At 50.9% G+C, this 15,773-nt stretch overlaps 1 protein-coding gene across 1 annotated transcript in view; it reads right to left on the bottom strand.

Annotated features, from left to right (window-relative positions):
- ARHGEF5 (Rho guanine nucleotide exchange factor (GEF) 5) overlaps nucleotides 1-14,908 on the bottom strand; it is a 31,575-nt gene extending 16,667 nt beyond the window's left edge. The window contains exons 1-5 of the mRNA XM_006887272.1: nucleotides 12,315-14,908; nucleotides 11,884-12,194; nucleotides 11,275-11,332; nucleotides 10,923-10,978; nucleotides 10,261-10,514 (exon numbers count right to left, since the gene is read on the bottom strand). Coding sequence (XP_006887334.1) covers nucleotides 10,261-10,514; nucleotides 10,923-10,978; nucleotides 11,275-11,332; nucleotides 11,884-12,194; nucleotides 12,315-14,908 — 3,273 coding nt within the window. The remainder of the gene's footprint in view (nucleotides 1-10,260; nucleotides 10,515-10,922; nucleotides 10,979-11,274; nucleotides 11,333-11,883; nucleotides 12,195-12,314) is intronic.
- Nucleotides 14,909-15,773: the final 865 nt, after the last annotated feature.

Here is a 15,773-nt window from a genome sequence, read left to right as displayed (position 1 = left end):
ACAGCAAGGTAACACTGCATGGTTCAAAATTGGGAAAGGTGTACAACAGGGATATGTCCTATCTCTATACCTTTTCAATCTATTTGCAGAACCAACTATCTGGGAGACTGGGGCTGTATGAGGAGAAATGTGGCATCAGGAAAGGAGGTAGACTCATCAACAATCTGCGTTATGCAGACAACACAACCCTGCTTGCTGAAACTGAAGAGGACTTGAAATGCTTAGCACAGAAGGTCAAGGACTGCAGCCTTCAGTATGGATTGAGGCTCAATAGCAAGAAAACAAAGATTCTCACCATCGGATTGATTGGAAGCATCATGATAGATGGTGAAGAGATTGACATTGTTAACAGCTTTAGTTTGCTTGGCTCTACAATCAACATTCTTGGTACCCTCAGCCAGAAAATTAAAAGACAAATTGCACTGGGGAAGTCTGCTGTCAGAGACCTCTCCAAACTACTGAAGAGTAAAGATGTCAGTCTGGAGAACAAGGTGCGCCTGATCCAGACTGTAGTCTTTGCAATTACTCGCTATGCATGAGAAAGCTGGACAATGACTAGAGATGATAGCAGGAGAATTCATATCTTTAACCTGTGGTGCTGCAGTAGAGTATCGAATATGCAATGGACTGCTAGGAAAACAAACAGGTTCATCCTGGAGAGGGTTGGGCCAGACTGCTCCTTGGAGGCAAGGATCCTGAAGCTCCATCTGACATACTTTGAGCATGTTGCAAGGAGGGACCAGTCCTTGGAGAAGGACATCAGGCTTGGGAGGGTGGAGGGACAGCACAGTAGAGGAAGACCTTGATGAGATGGATTGATTCAATGACTGGGGTAATGGGGTAGGTTATCAGAGACAATAAGATTGGCACAGGATCGAGCAGGGTTTAGGGCTGTTGTACATAGGGTCGTTGTGAGTCACAGGTGAATCAACGACACATAACAACAACAACAAGGACTTTATACTGGGAGTAGGGAGCTGATATAAATGTGGAAGCAGTTCTGGATTGGGTAGAGGCTAGAAGGGTTTTAAGATGTTGAGTAGCAAAATCTTACTCAGGTTGCCTTGAAGAGACTTTGTGTAGAATGGAGAGGGTTCAGAAGGAAATGAGGGGCCTACAGGGACAATGAGCAGGGCCTTGGCGAATACACAGGGCATAAGCCATAGATTATTATTAAAATGTGGAGATAAATGTGCTTCTGATGAAGTTTTGAAATAAAATAATGACCATGTGATTAAACAATGAAGGGAGGTGATACTTATTATGCAGTGACAAAGAACATATCTGACTGGTGTTCAAATATTTGGTGGCAGGTTGAACTTTGAAATAATGACCCTTGATATCTGATGATGACTCCAGATTGATGGGATTTCTAAGTGTGATCTTAAAGGGGCTGTGTGGCCTCTCCCTGCTGCTTATAGTAGAATACTACAGAAAAGAGATGGACTTACCAGTGAGCTGTAAATGAAAAGCAGAACTTAAATATTTGGAAAATCCTACAGAACTAAGGGAATGTGCCTAGAATGTCCCCCAAGGATATCGATAAACAGTCTTATTAAGTAAATTAACGCGGTGATGACTACAACCAAGGAGTACAGCCGACTGTCTGCTTCTGGGGATTCTACAGGTAGGAAACAGAGGATCAACGTCTGCTGTCCTCTAAGAAAAGAAAAGAAAAGGGTGATGCCTGGTGCAGGCCAGAGATGAGCAGAGCTGGTGGAAGGAGCGTGGGAGGCAGAGGCTTCTCAGTTGAAGGGGTGAGTCAAGGGGTGTATCTCAAAAAACAGGGTCAAGACTTTCTAGGTTTCAGAAGGAGGATTTTTGCTAACTTGGCTCTGAGATGTGGGACTGCTATTCAAAATTGCCAGGGGAATGGGGTCACTACAAAAAGATGAGGAAGTGGGGCTGCCAGGCCCACCAGGCCTAAGAACGAGGCCTTCCTGGATCAGGAGAATAGGGTTACCACTCAGACTAGGGGAACAGGATCACTTAAACCCAAGGGGGAAGATGTAACCAAGCCAGTGGGTCTGTAAGGAGAGTGCAAACTCAGGCTGAAGGGCCTCCACCCAGAATCCAGAGGCCATGGCCAACACAGAGCCTGAAGGGATGAGGTCACTGCTGAGATCGTCTCGGAGAGGTTGTTAGGTGCCATGAGGTTCATAGTAACAACAGGAAAAACAGAAACTTTGTTCTAGTCTGTGCCATCTTCACAATCTCTGACATGACTGAGCCCATGGTTAAAGTCACGGTGTCATTCCATCTTGTTGGGGATCTTCCTCTCTTACTCTGAACCTCCACTTTCCTCAGAATGTCTTTTTCCAAAGAAAGAGCTGTCCTGATAACAAAAATTATGTGAGTTTAAGCCTCAGTATCCTTGCCTCCAGGGAGCACCCTGATTGCACTTCCTCCAAGATGGACTTGTTTTTTGCAGTCCATGGTACATTCAGTATTCTTCACCAATACCGCAATTTAAAGGCACTCATTCTTTTTCTTTCATCCTTATTCATTGTCCAACTTTCAGATTCATAGGAAGCAACTGAAAATATGTCTTGGAACAGGTACACCTTAGCTTTTAAATTAATATTCTTGCTCTTTAGTGCTTTGGAGAGGTCTGTTACAGCAGAATTTCCTGGTACATGTCTTTTGATTTCCAGACTTTTACTACCATGAGTGTTGACAGTAAATCTGAGTAAAATGAAATAATTTACAACCTAAGTTTCTTCTCCATCTATCATGATGTTGTCTATTGGTCTCGTGGTGATGATTTTTGTTATCTTGATGCTGAGGCATAACCCATACTGAAGGTTGTATTCTGATCTTCTAGAATAAGTTCTTCTAGTGTTCTTCAATTTCTGCAAGGAAGCTTGTAACATGTGCATAAAGCAGGTCACTGAGTAGTCTTTCTCCAATATTGATGCCATGTTTGTATTCATGCAGTCCAGATTCATGTATAATTTGCTCATCATACAGATTGCATTGGTATGGAGAAATGATTCAAATGCTATCTCTCCTGATTTTAAAAAGGTAATGTTCAACAACAACAAAAAAAGGATACACATAGTCAAAAGCTTTTGCATCGTCAAGAATATGTAATAAACAGCTTCCTAGTATTCACTGTTTACAGCCAAGATCCATCTGACATGTACAAATGCCTTGTTCCATGATCTCTTCTGAATCCAACTTTAATTTCTGGTAGCTCTCTGTAGATGCACTTTCTTGCTGCTTTTGAATTATCTTCAGCAAAATTTTATTCACATGTGGTATTAATGGTATTATTCAATAATTTCCACATTCTACTGGATTCCCTGTTTTTAGGAATGGAAATAAATATGGATCTTTTCCAGTCAGTTGGCCATGTAGCTGTCATCCAAACATCTTGGAATATACTAGTGCATTATCTCTAGGGCTGCGTCTGTTTGTTGAAATAAATTAACTGGTATGCCATCAATTCCGGGGCCTTACTTGTTGTATCTTCAGTGTAGCTTGAACTTCTTCCTTCAGTACCACAGGTTCTGGATCTAATGCTACTTCCTGAAATGGTTCAATGTTGACCAATTCTTTTTGGTACAATGGCTCTGTGTATTCTTTCCATCTTCCTTTGATAGTTCTTGGATAATTCTGTTTTGCTCATAGAATCCTTCAGTGTTGCCACCTGTTGCTGCTATGTGCCATCAAGTTGCCTGTGACTATGCACAACAGGCCTGAACCCTGCCTTGTCCTGAGTCAGTGTCACTGTTCCCAACACACCTACCCCCATCACCCCAGCTACTGTGCCCATCCATCTCATCTGGGGTCTGCATCTCCTGTGCCGTCTCTTTATGCTTCCAAGCATGATGTCCCTCTCCAAGGACTGGTCCACCCTGGCAACATGCCAAAGTATGTCAGATGTAGCGTCAAAATTCTTGCCTCCAAGGAGCAGCCTGTTTTCACCCTCTCCAGGACAGACCTGTTTGTTCTCTTGGCAGTCCATGGTATGTTCAATACTCTTCTCCAGCACCACAACTCAAAAGCTTTGATTCTTCTTTTGTCAGCTCTAGTCATTGTCCGCTCTCTGATGCAAGTAATTAAGAAGACCATGGCTTGAATCAGGCACACTTTGGTCTCCAGAATGACACCATTGATCATTAACCCTCTGGAGAGGTCTCTGGCAGCAGATTTTCCCAGTGCAATTAATCTTTTGATTTCCTGACTGCTGGTACTTAGAGTGTTAATTGTGAAGCCAAAAAAGCGGAAATTGTTAATAATCTCAACCTCTTCTCCATCTAACATGGTGTTGCCAATTTGCCCAGTGGTGAGAATCTTTGTCTTCTTGATGTTGAGCTTCGATCCATATTAAAGATTACCGTCTTTGACCTTCTGCAGCAAACACTTCAGATCCTCCTCAATTTTGGAGAGCAAGGTTGTGTCATCTGCATATCATAGGTTGTTGATGAATCTTCCTCCAATCCTGGTGCCACTCCTGCTCATACATTCCAGCCTCCCGAATGAACTGTTCTGCATGTAGATTTTAAAAAAGCATGGAGGAAAGACATATCCCCGAGGCACTCCTTTCCTGATTTTGAACCATGCAGTGTCTCCTGGCTCTCTTCTGATGACTGTTACCTGGTCCAAGTATAGGTTTCTCATTAGCACGATCAAGTCTTCTGGGATTCCCATTCTTCTCAGAGTCAGCCAGAGTTTGTTGCGATCCACACAGTCAAATGCCTTTGCATAGTCAATGAACACAGACAGACACTCCTCTGGTACTCCTCGCTTTCTGCCAAGGTCCATCTGACATTGGTGTTAATGTTTCTAGTTGAGGTTTGAATTTATCCTTCAATTCTTTTGACTTGAGAATAACAAGTATGTTCTTCCTTTTTGGCTTTCTAATGCCAGCTCCTTCCTTGCACATTTCTTTATGATACTTTTCTTTGTCTTCCCTAGTTGCTCTTTGAAACTTGCTAATCTTTCTTATTTTGCCTTTTCTTCCTTTTGCTTTGGCCTTTTTACATCCAAATGCAAGTTTCAGAGTCTCTTCTGACATGCAGTTTAGTCTTTTCCCCCTTTCTTTCCTGTCTTTATCATGACCTTTTGCTTTCTTCATAGTCATCAACCTACAGCTCATCTGGTCTTCATCCATTAGTGTTTAGTTCTCAAAAATCTATTTTTTATTTTATTTTATTTTATTTTTTTTAAATTTTTGTGTGAGTGTACCGTCAAATCAGATCTGACTGGTACAGGAGGGGATTGTCCCTCCTTTTCCCGGCAGAGCATCTGGTGGATTCGAACCGTCAAAAATCTATTTTTGAGACGTTTTTTAAATTCAGATGGGATAGACTCAAGGTTGTATTTTGGTTTTTGTAGATTTGTTTTCATTTTGTTCAGCTTCAGCATGAACTTGATGGATAGTTTCTTCCACAGCCAGCCTCTGTACTGGTTTGACTATAGATTTTCAGCTTCTCCACATATTCTTTCCACAGAGATAGTTACTTTGATTCCTGTGTAGTCCATTAAGTGAGGCCCCTTTGTATAATCACCATGTACGGTTTCTAAAAATGTTATTAGGGAGCTCTGGTGGCCTAGTGGCAAGAAGCTGCACTGCAATCCCAAAGGCACGCGGTTCAAGGCCACCAGCTGCTCTGTGGGAGAAGGCTAGACAATCTCCTGTGCGATTAAGTGCCTCTGAAAACCTGCCGGAGGGTCAGCTATGGGTCGGTTCTGTCTTGACGGTACACAACAACAACAACAATTATATTGTGGTGAATAAATCATTGTTTATACAAAACTCTATCATTTGATTTCAGTCTCATTTCTGTCACCACACCACATTTCACAATTATTATTACTTTTTCAATTTCACCTTTTACATGTCAATCATCAATTATTATTAATCCAACTTCGTTGCATGTTTGGTTAATTTCAGACTGTAAAACTTGTTAGAAGCCTTCAAGTTCTTCAATTTTGCCTTTGTCTAATAGTTGTACTAACAGGGCTTTCTTGTGTGCATAGGGATAGTACCTATCTCTCAAAGCATTGTACTTCAGGATAGATCTTGAAATGTTCTTTTTGACTAGGAATATGACAACATTCCTCTTCAGTTTGCCGTAATAGATTATATGACAGCCTGATTAAAAATGGCCAATACCATTCCATCTCAGCTTACGAACACCTAAGATGTTGATTATCATGTGTTCTCTTCCCTTTTTGACAACCTTCAATTTTCTTAGATTCATCCTTCACACATTCCATATTTCAAGAATTAATAGATGTTCACAGCTGTTTCTCCTCATTTTTTGAGTGCTTTTCAACCTGATGAGTTAATCTTGTTTTCTATCTCACAATGCTCCTCTGTTACTCACTGGGTTTTCATTTCAAAAGGCCTGTTATTTCAGAAGTGGGAGGTCAATCCTGCCTGTCTGTCCTGTCTGTCTCAGTCTGGAAGCTCCATGGAAACCTTTCCACCACTGGTGACTCTGCTGGTATTTGAGAGACAACTGGCATAGCTTCCACAACACAGCAACATGCAAGGCGTCCCGGAGCAGTTAGCAGCCGGCAAGCAGTCCATCCACGGGCAAGCAGAGAAGCCAGCAAGCATATACGCAAGCACGTCAACAAGCAAGGGCATACACAGGCAGGCATACGGACACAGACTAGAAAAGAGCCGCATCTCAGCAACACACGTTACCCAGGACAGCGAATTGTCAGGAAACCACCATTCCCATAAGAGCAAACTAGGACACAAGCAAGCATACAGACACACATACATGCATTGAAAACAAACTGTCCTGGGACAGTGTACCTGCCAGCCCAGCAGAAGATTAAGTTGGAGTGTCCAGTCAGGTCAGAGTTTCTGCTCATCTGTGCGTTGACTGAGGCACCGAGATAAGAGCCAGGTCAGAGGGTAGCATGGTTTCCAGTCTAGGGTGTGTCGAAGGTGTGTCAAGGGGTGGGGCACACAGCCTGGGGCAGAGGTTCTGCTGACCTCAGAGGAGACAGGTCTGTCCTTGTCCAGGCATGGGCACAGGCAGGGTACTTCTCAGATATGACGACCTCAAAGAGATAGCAACTGACCGTCCAACATGTCCAGGTGTGACATATCTAGGTGTTGCCGTACAGTGTGCCAGGATTACTGTCAAGCTTTAAGGACTAACGTAGGTTGTTCTGTTGCATTTTAGACCTGCATAGTGCCTATTAGCTGTGCTTTTCCGTGAGTTTTGGAAATGTTTACCTTGTGCCTATCCCAACATTGTACTTTGGGAGCAGATTGTATTCTGGATTTTAAAGGCTCACAGATGAAATGGAATTTTGTCCTAGGATAGATTTTGGCTTTGGAATTTAGTTAGGATATTTGGATTTTATTTTTTTTTAAAATGATGTTATGTGGTGATTGAATTTGTATATGGCAGGGCCATAAAATTTTTCACGGTTAGAGGGACAAAGGGTGGAATGTTACGGATTTTGTTGTCTACCAAAAATATGTATTGTAGATTGTTTAAGTCTGAGATTATAATTCCATTTGTAAATGGCTTATCTTTGTTCTGTTATTAAGATAGAATTAGTATAGGGTATATTTTGGTTCAATTTTTTTTTTTAGATAGAAGAGATTAAATATGCAAATAAAAGAAGTAGAGATGTTGTGGTTTTGTTATGTGCTGTCACTTGCAACTCATAGTGACCCTATCTACAACAGCCCTGAAGCCTGCTCTGTCCTGTGCCAACCTTACTGTCTCCAACACATCTACGCTCATTACCCGTCACTGAATCAATCCGTCTCATCAAGGGTCTTCCCCTCCTGCGCTGTCCCTCCACCCTTCCACGCATGATGTCTCTCTCCAAGGACTGGTCCTTCCTTGCAACATGCCCAAAGTATGTCAGACGTTAAGCCTCAGAATCCTTGCCTCCAAGGAGCAGCCTGGCTTCACCCTCTTCAGGATGAACCTATTCTTTCTCCTAGCAGTCCATGGTATATTCAATACTCTTCTCCAGCACCACAGCTCAAAGGCATCAATTCTCTTTCTATCATCCCTAGTCATTGTCCCGCTTTCTGACACATAGCACACAACTGCGAAGACCATGGCCTGGATCAGGCGCACCTTAATCTCAAGACTAAGTAGAGATGAGGGAAGCAAAATAACCAAGTCACATGAAGATCAATCAGGAGTTCAGAAGAGACAAAGACCTTCTTCCAGGGCCAACAGAGAAAGCTCTTCCCAGTGCAAGTGCCCTGAATTTGGACCTCTGGCCTCCTAACTGTGAGAAAATGAGTTTCTGTCCATTAAAGCTGCCAACTTACAGTATTTCTGTTGTGGCAGCACTAGGAACTGAAACAGGAGATATGGGGTATTTCATTTAAGCCACAGTCCTTAAGGTAGGCATCAATACCCCCAGTTTGTAGGTGAAGTAATGGAGATGTGATGAAGTTACAGGACTTGTCTGAGGTTATCAGTCACACAGTGGTGATAGATTCACAGCCGAGCCTGACTTCAAGGGACACGGGAAACAGCTTGAGAGCCGTTGCTCCATCCCGGGCATTTATCTTTTTCAGTTGTACATCCTCCTTCACACCCCAGTTTAACAGATGAGGACACGGAGGCTTAGAGAAATCAAGAATTTGGGCAAAATTGTAAGAGCAACAGCGGAAGCAAGTTTCAGCCAGGGCTTTGACTCCAGGACCTAAACGTGTAAACGCTCTGCTCTCATGCCTTTCCATTACACCACATTGCTTTCCCAGAAGAGGTGCTACCCTATACTTCAAGATGGTTGCAGTGGATCTCCATGCACACTCTATCAAGGTAATAACTTAGAACCGGACAAACAGCTTCTGCAGCCCTGAGAGGGAGACTGGGCAGGAACTAGTGGGCGTTCCCAGGCCTCCAAAACACTGATGGGGCAGTGTGCACGGCACCCTAGACGGCCCCACCGGGCACGGTGCCCTAGACGGCCCCACCATGCACCCTAGACGGCCCCACCGTGCATCCTAGACGGCACGGCACCCTAGCCGGCCCCACCGTGCACGGCACCCTAGACGGCCCCACCGTGCACCCTAGACGGCCCCACCGTGCACGGCACCCTAGCCGGCCCCACCGTGCATGGCGCTGTAGACAGCCCTGGACTTTCTTGGCTCAGGAGGAAACCTTAGTGACCTGAAACCTAGTTGAAGACGGTCATAGTTGTCCACCACCCCACAGCCTTCTGATAGAGGTCTGGGCTCCAGCCACTGCTTTATTCCTAACTGAGATGGACTGAATTGCACCCCTGAAAAGACATGGAGTCCTTATCTTTGGTGCCTGTGCTCATGGCCTTTTTTGTAAAGAGGGTCAGTTTCAGTAGCCTGAGATCACACTGGAGTAGACTGGATCCCATCTGACTGATATCCTCATAAAAGAGGAGAGAAGGACAGTAAGGAGCAAGGAGACAGTCATGTGAAGAGGAAGCGATAAGCCGAGGGGAATGTGAGGCCGCCAGCACCTGGGAGAACCCAGGCAGGATCCTCCAGAGAAAAAGGGACCGCACTGCACATTCCGTGCACAATTCCATTTCAGGAGTCCTGGGCACTGCCGAGGGCTAAGGTTTGGTATGCCCCAAAGGCTGGAGTTTCAGTCCACTCATAGGTGCCTCAGAAGAGGCCTGGTGGTCCACTTGCCCACAATAAGCCACAGGGAACCTGCAGAGCCCAGTGCAGGAGTGACACACAGGGCCGCAGGGACCCACACGGGGCCGCAGGAACGCACACGGGGCCGCAGGGACGCACACGGGGCTGCAGGGATGCACACCACAGGGACACACACGGGGCTGCAGGGACCCACACGGGGCTGCAGGGACCCACACAGGGCTGCAGGGACGCACACACAGGGCTGCAGGGACGCACACGGGACTGCAGGGACCCACACGGGGCTGCAGGGACCCACACGGGGCTGCAGGGACCCACACGGGGCTGCAGGGACACACACGGGGCCGCAGGGACCCACACGGGGCTGCAGGGACGCACACGGGGCTGCAGGGACCCACAAGTGAGACAGTAGCCTGCTTCCTCACAAACCACCCTGTTGATGGGACTCTGTCCAGATAGCCATCAGTCAGTCACGCTAACCTAAAGGGTCCCTGGCAGGAGGCGTGGCCCGAGGGATGGTGGTGATCCGCAGACAGCAGTGGGAGCTCGCTGAGGGGAGGAAGCCCAGGTTATGTGTGCCGAGAGCCCTTGTTGAATGCCCGGGTGGCAGGTGCTCGTGTGACTGTGGTGAGGTGACAGAGGGCCCAGCCCAGCCCCCACTGCCCTCGTACCTCCTGCAGCTTCTGGTCCTCGAGGGTCATGGTCTGCAGCACGGTGCTGCCTCGGACCGAGGGGATCTCCTGCCAGAGCGAGCTGCTGGAGGCCGAGGAGAGGCGATGCAGGCAGGACTCGGAGGAGACCAGGGCCCTGCGGGGCTGCCGCGGGGAGGCCAGTGCGGAGGACTCTGCCAGGCTGTCCAGGCGCTGCTGACTCTGGATTTCCTTGTTGAGACACGCATCGCTGTAATCCTGGTAGAGCAGCTGGGCTGAGGACAGGGACAGAGAGGGTCACCATGGAGCTGCAGCACTGGCTGGGGGCAGGAGAAAGTGTGGGGGACTCATCACTGTGCTGGCACAGCAGCGGCTGGGGTGCAGAGGGACAGCGGCAGGGGGTCACCATGGTGCTCACAGTACAGCACTGGCTGGGGTACAGGGGGGACAGGCAGTCACCACCATACTTGCAGTGCAGCACCCCCTGGGGTGCCGAGGGGAGAGGGCCACCCATCACTGTACTTGGCAGGTCACTGGCTGGGGGCGGGGAAAACATGGCTGAGGGGCACAGAGCTAGGGTTGCAGTGGGCTCGCACCCAGGGTCTCCCTCTGGCGCCCAGGCCCACACACTGCTGTCCCGGCCCTGCCCAGCTCGGGGCAGTGGCCCCACTTGTCCTACTTACGGTTGATGAGCTTGGAGCGGCGTCTGGAGAAGGCTGCCTCCTTTGGCTTCTTCTCCCTGTGGTGGAAGAGGGAGTGGTTGCTCACTGGCCACTTGATGGGAACCCCAGTGGTCCCAGAAGACAGTGTCTCTGAGCTTTGGGCTACCCTGGGCTGTTCTGGACACCACATGGGACTGAGCCCAAGTCAAGGGTCTCAGAGCAGCCTGGAGAGCAGAGCCAGAAGTCCCAGGCTTCCCTGGCCAAGGGTGAAGTGGATGCTTGCCCTGTCCATCCATAGATGAGACAGGCACAGGCCAGCCAGAGTCCTGGGCCCCTTGTCGACCAAGCAAAAATCTGAGCATGTCCTACTCACCGAAAAACAATGGTGTCTGAGGAGACAGGGGTCCTCTCCATGGAGGCCACTCTCTGATCTGAAAACAGAAAGACATGCGTGAGCTGCCCACAGGGCGAGGGCACAGGCCAGGGGGCGGGGACTGGAGAGAAGTGATGGAGGGACTATCAGAGGGAGGAGGCCACCTGAGTGAAGAAGTTGCCAGAAGTGGAGGGGTCAGCAGAAAGGGCAGGGGGCATCATATGGGAAGAGGACCCCAGAGCACAAAGAGCGCGTAAGAAGAAAAGAGGGCATTAGATGGGGAGGGGACATCAGGTGAGGAGAGAGCAGGGTGGGAGGGGCCAGCCGAGAGCAAAGGGGCATTGGTGAGAGGAGAGGGTAGCATGAGGATGTGGCATCAGAGTGGGAGGGGACAGCAGAGGGAACAGGACCAGGCTGGAGATGGATGAGGACAAGTGCAGAGCACGTCGGCAAGTGTTGTCCTGGCAGCTGCAGGCCCTCAGAACCCCTGGCCAAGGACAGGGAGGGAGGGAGCCAGGCCGGTGGTGGGTGGGGGCCCTGTGCTCAGGCCCAGTGTGGGTGGAGGTGGGGCCAGGACACAGGGTGGTGGAGACAGACAGCTCTGCTCACCTGAGGTGCCCTCGGGCAGGATGGAGGGCCGGCGCAGGCCCTGCCGGTTCCAGCCCTTGCTCTTGCTGGACCCCTCCCCAGATGATGGCCTGACGCCCCCGGCTGGAGGTCTGCCAGGGTCTCTCCGATGGGGCCAGCTGGATGCCTTCTCCAGTGGGGCATGGCTGGGCCTCTCTGGTGCCCTTGCCCGGGCCTGCTCTGTTCCCTGTGGGTTGAGGGTCGTCCCCTCCTGAGGGCCTGCTCTTATCCAAGGTCCTTGGGGGGCCTGCTCCACTCCCCGTGGGCTGCTAGTCCCCTCTTGAGGGCCAGCTCTTGTCCTGAGTCCTTGGGGGGCCTGCTCCACTCCCTGTGGGCTGCTGGTCCTCTCTGGCGGGCCCGCTCTTATCCAGGGTCCTGGGGTGGGGTCTCCTGGCTCCTCTGGCTGCCAGGACCCAATCTCTGGGGCCCAGGCAGAGGTGGGAGACGAGAGGCTCAGAAAGTTGGTCATGTTGCTAAAGGCCATGCTGGAGCCCGTGTCACTCGTCATCCTGCTGGTGGTCACCCTGGGGTCCGTGGTCTTGCTGGCAGCAGGGGGCCAGGAGGTGCGGCCAGGAGAGGGGTCGGCGGGAGCTGGGCAGTCCTGCCCTCCTGATCTTGGCCTGGTCTGGCCCCCAGTGTCCATGATCGTTGTCTGCATGCTCCGGCTCCTGGCCCTGACCTTTGGGGGCAGAGGAGGTGGCTCGGCACCAAGGTCCAGGGTAGGCAGTGGGGGCAGTGGCTTATAAAGCCGATGACTCCTGGAGGAGTTGAGAGGGGACAAGGGAGTGGGGGGCAAAGGCTTGTTGTATCTCGACCTGGGAGGCAGAGAGGTCTGAGCAGGGTGGGGGCAGTCTGGGATGGCAGGCAGAGGTCGGAGCTGTCTTGCAATAAGGGATTCAGGTGGACCCCTGGAGGTGCTGTGGAGTGTGGAGCGGAGGGGCCGACAGGGTGGATGGCTATACCGTTGCAGGGGAGTGATCATCGCCTGGTGAGAGGGGTCTCTTTCCCCCACGGGGGGCAGAACACACTTCTTCTCCAAGGGGACTGGGGGCGCTGGGAGTTTCCCATCCACAGAGTCCAGGGGTGGAGGTGGGACTGGGATTGGGCTGAGCTGGGAGGCCCCCAGGGGGGTGCTGTCCTCAGGTGGGGAGGGGAGCAGCCCAGGCCCTGCACACACAGTGGGTGATACTAGGGTCACCCCATTGTCCCTCCCACTCCTCCTGTCCCTCCTGGGGGCCACAGAGCCATAGATGGCACCTTTAGGGGGGCTCTGGGATGACTCTGAGTGAGAGAAGGAAAGTGACCTGGTGACATCCAGGGACAGATCAGTCCGTCGGTGGCCTGGGAAGGAGTTGCTCCTCAGGTGCAGGGGGGACCCCAAAGGGCTAGCTGGGGGGCTCTCTGAGAGGGACCCCACAGGGCTGGTTGAGGGGCTATGCTGCGGGGACTCTGAGGAGCTAGCTGGGGGCCTCTTCTGGGGAGACACTGCGGGGCTGTGTGGAGGTGACCCCATGAGGCTAGTCGGGGCTGTCTCAGGAACCCTGCAGAGAACTGGACTGTGGGTGGATGGGGAGGGTCCGGAAGCGTCCACAAGCCTTGCAGCGGGTAGGGTCTCCCCTTTGGGGCTGGCAGGCAGTGAGGTGGTTGAACAGGGGGAGCCCAGGGCCCCGGGTGGCATTCCTGGGGTACTAGTGAGTCCTACTGGCTGGACTTCCTGAGATGCCATTTTGCCAGGGGTCACCTCAGCTGCAAAGGGTCTGGGCAGGAACTCGGGCAGGTGAGACCATCCTGGTTTCAGGTCAGGGGTCAGGGACACTGAGAGGGAAGCATCTCCAGCCCAGGCATCTACCTGAGCCCCAGGAACCCTGGTTATGGGGCAAGAGGCCTCAGGGAACGGGTCACTAGGATGATAGATGCTGGGAACCATGGGAGCCAGAGTGGAGGGGTCCTTGTGAGCTGTCTGCTCTCCCCTGGTCCCTAGCTTGGGCTCCAAATCCTTGTCTACTGTCCCTGCCTTCGTCCCCACATGCTCCTCTGACTCTTGCAGTGAACTCAGCCCCCCATCTGGACGCTGCTCTGCCAGCTCCTGTCCAGGCTGCATGTCCGCGCCATTCTGCCCTGACCCCCACAGGGTATCCTCCTCTCCATAGTCCCCGAGCCTCAGATTTTGGGGCCCCCACCCCATCTCCTCCTGACCCCACTTGCCATGAGTCAGGTCTCCTAGCTCCCCAGTCTCCGTGTCCTCTTGGCCCAGTTTTGGGTTCTCTTTCCTCCCATTAATCTGTTCCTGTGCTCCTTGACTCCCAGTGTCCTGCTGTCCCTGACCCTTCTGATCAGGGTCCCTGTGGGGATGCATGGGCCCTGTTTGTCCATGTCTTTCCCATGGCTCCTCCTGGGACCTGGTGGTTCCTGTCACGTACTCTACCTGGGGTGGCCTGGGGCCGATGGGAGTAGGGCTGTCTGGGGGAGCAGGGCTGTCTGGGGAAGCAGGGCTGTCTTGGGGAGCAGGGCTATCTTGGGGAGCAGGGCTATCTTGGGGAGCAGGGCTGTCTGGATGAGCAGGGCTGTCTGGGGGAGCAGGGCTGTCTGGGGGAGCTTCTTCCAGCTCTTCTCTGTCCCTGGCTGTCCAGTCCTGAAGTCCAGTGGCAGTTGGTACCATGTCTAGACTGATCTCTATGCCTGGGGGCCCCCAGAGCTCTGGGCTAGCAGGCATCCTGGCTTGGGAGTTGACTAGCTTGAGTCTGGCCACCGGGATCTGCTGGTGGGTCCTGTCCACAGAGCTGTCCTTGGGAAACAGGGCCAACATCTCGGAAGAGGAGCCCTTCGACTTTCCTTGTGGGGTCTCAAGTCCGTGGCCTTCCACTGCTCTGTACGCTGGGCTCTCTGAAGCATCAGGCCCTGCAGCAGGGACCAGGATGTCCCTCGTGAGTGCCTCAGAGGCCACCCCAAACTTCAGGCTGGAGGCAGTGGGGGTCTCAGCTTCATGCCAGGCATCCTCGGCATCCATCAGGGCAGGATCCTGAGCAGGAAGTAAAAACAAACAATACCGTCCCCTTCCAGCTGCATGTCTCAGAACAAGAGGCCACCAAGAACAGAGATGGGGACACTTCCTTGTCTCCCTTGGGGCCATTCCTAGAGACAAAAGCTGCCCCACAGTGACATCTATGAAACCTTGCATATCACAAACATCAACCCAATGCTGGGAACAAAACAAAGGTCTGGCACTCAAGGGCTTCCACTTCTGAAGGTGACAGATACCAAAGAAGGAAATCAGAAGACGATCTCTTATTCTCAGAAAACAAGGATTCTGCTCACCTCCCTGTCAGGGCAGATGTGCAGTCTGTCCGTGGACACCATGATGACTCAACCTCTATTGCTCCTGACAGCTCAGAGGCCCAGCCTGGACCTGACACCAGCGAGACGCGGCTGGAGGGGCTGTGCACAGGCCATGGAGAGGCATTCAAGTCAGCGTGCTTCCATCGCCACTATCCTACAATCTCCTGCTCACATCATCTGCTGACTCTCCACCTACGGTTAACAATTCTGTTTCTGTTTTAGAGTCTGCCTCTAGAAGGTGAAGTGAGAGCTCCACCGAGTGAACAGATACTGATTTACTGAATTAGTGCAGCAGTAGAAATGTTCGAAAGGAGCCCTGGAGATAGGACGGTTAAGGGACCAGGTGCTGACCCAAAGGCCTAGGGGAACCACCCCATGGCCTCCGCCTGGTGATGTGCTCCTGTCAAGATAGCAGCCTAGGACACCCGCAGGCAGCTGTCCTCTGTCCTGTGGGGTCTCTCTGCAGAATTGCTGTTACCCAGCAACACTCACTCCTTACTCCTCTAAGGAGCATGGATAGTGCACTGGTTAAATGC

The sequence above is a fragment of the Elephantulus edwardii genome, unplaced genomic scaffold (genome assembly GCF_000299155.1).
Source record: "Elephantulus edwardii isolate Elephantulus edwardi_28Jun2011 unplaced genomic scaffold, EleEdw1.0 scaffold00055, whole genome shotgun sequence".
Taxonomy (NCBI): domain Eukaryota; kingdom Metazoa; phylum Chordata; class Mammalia; order Macroscelidea; family Macroscelididae; genus Elephantulus; species Elephantulus edwardii.
The sequence above is the reverse complement of the archived record's forward strand: the minus strand, read 5'-3'. Positions and strand labels throughout refer to the sequence as shown.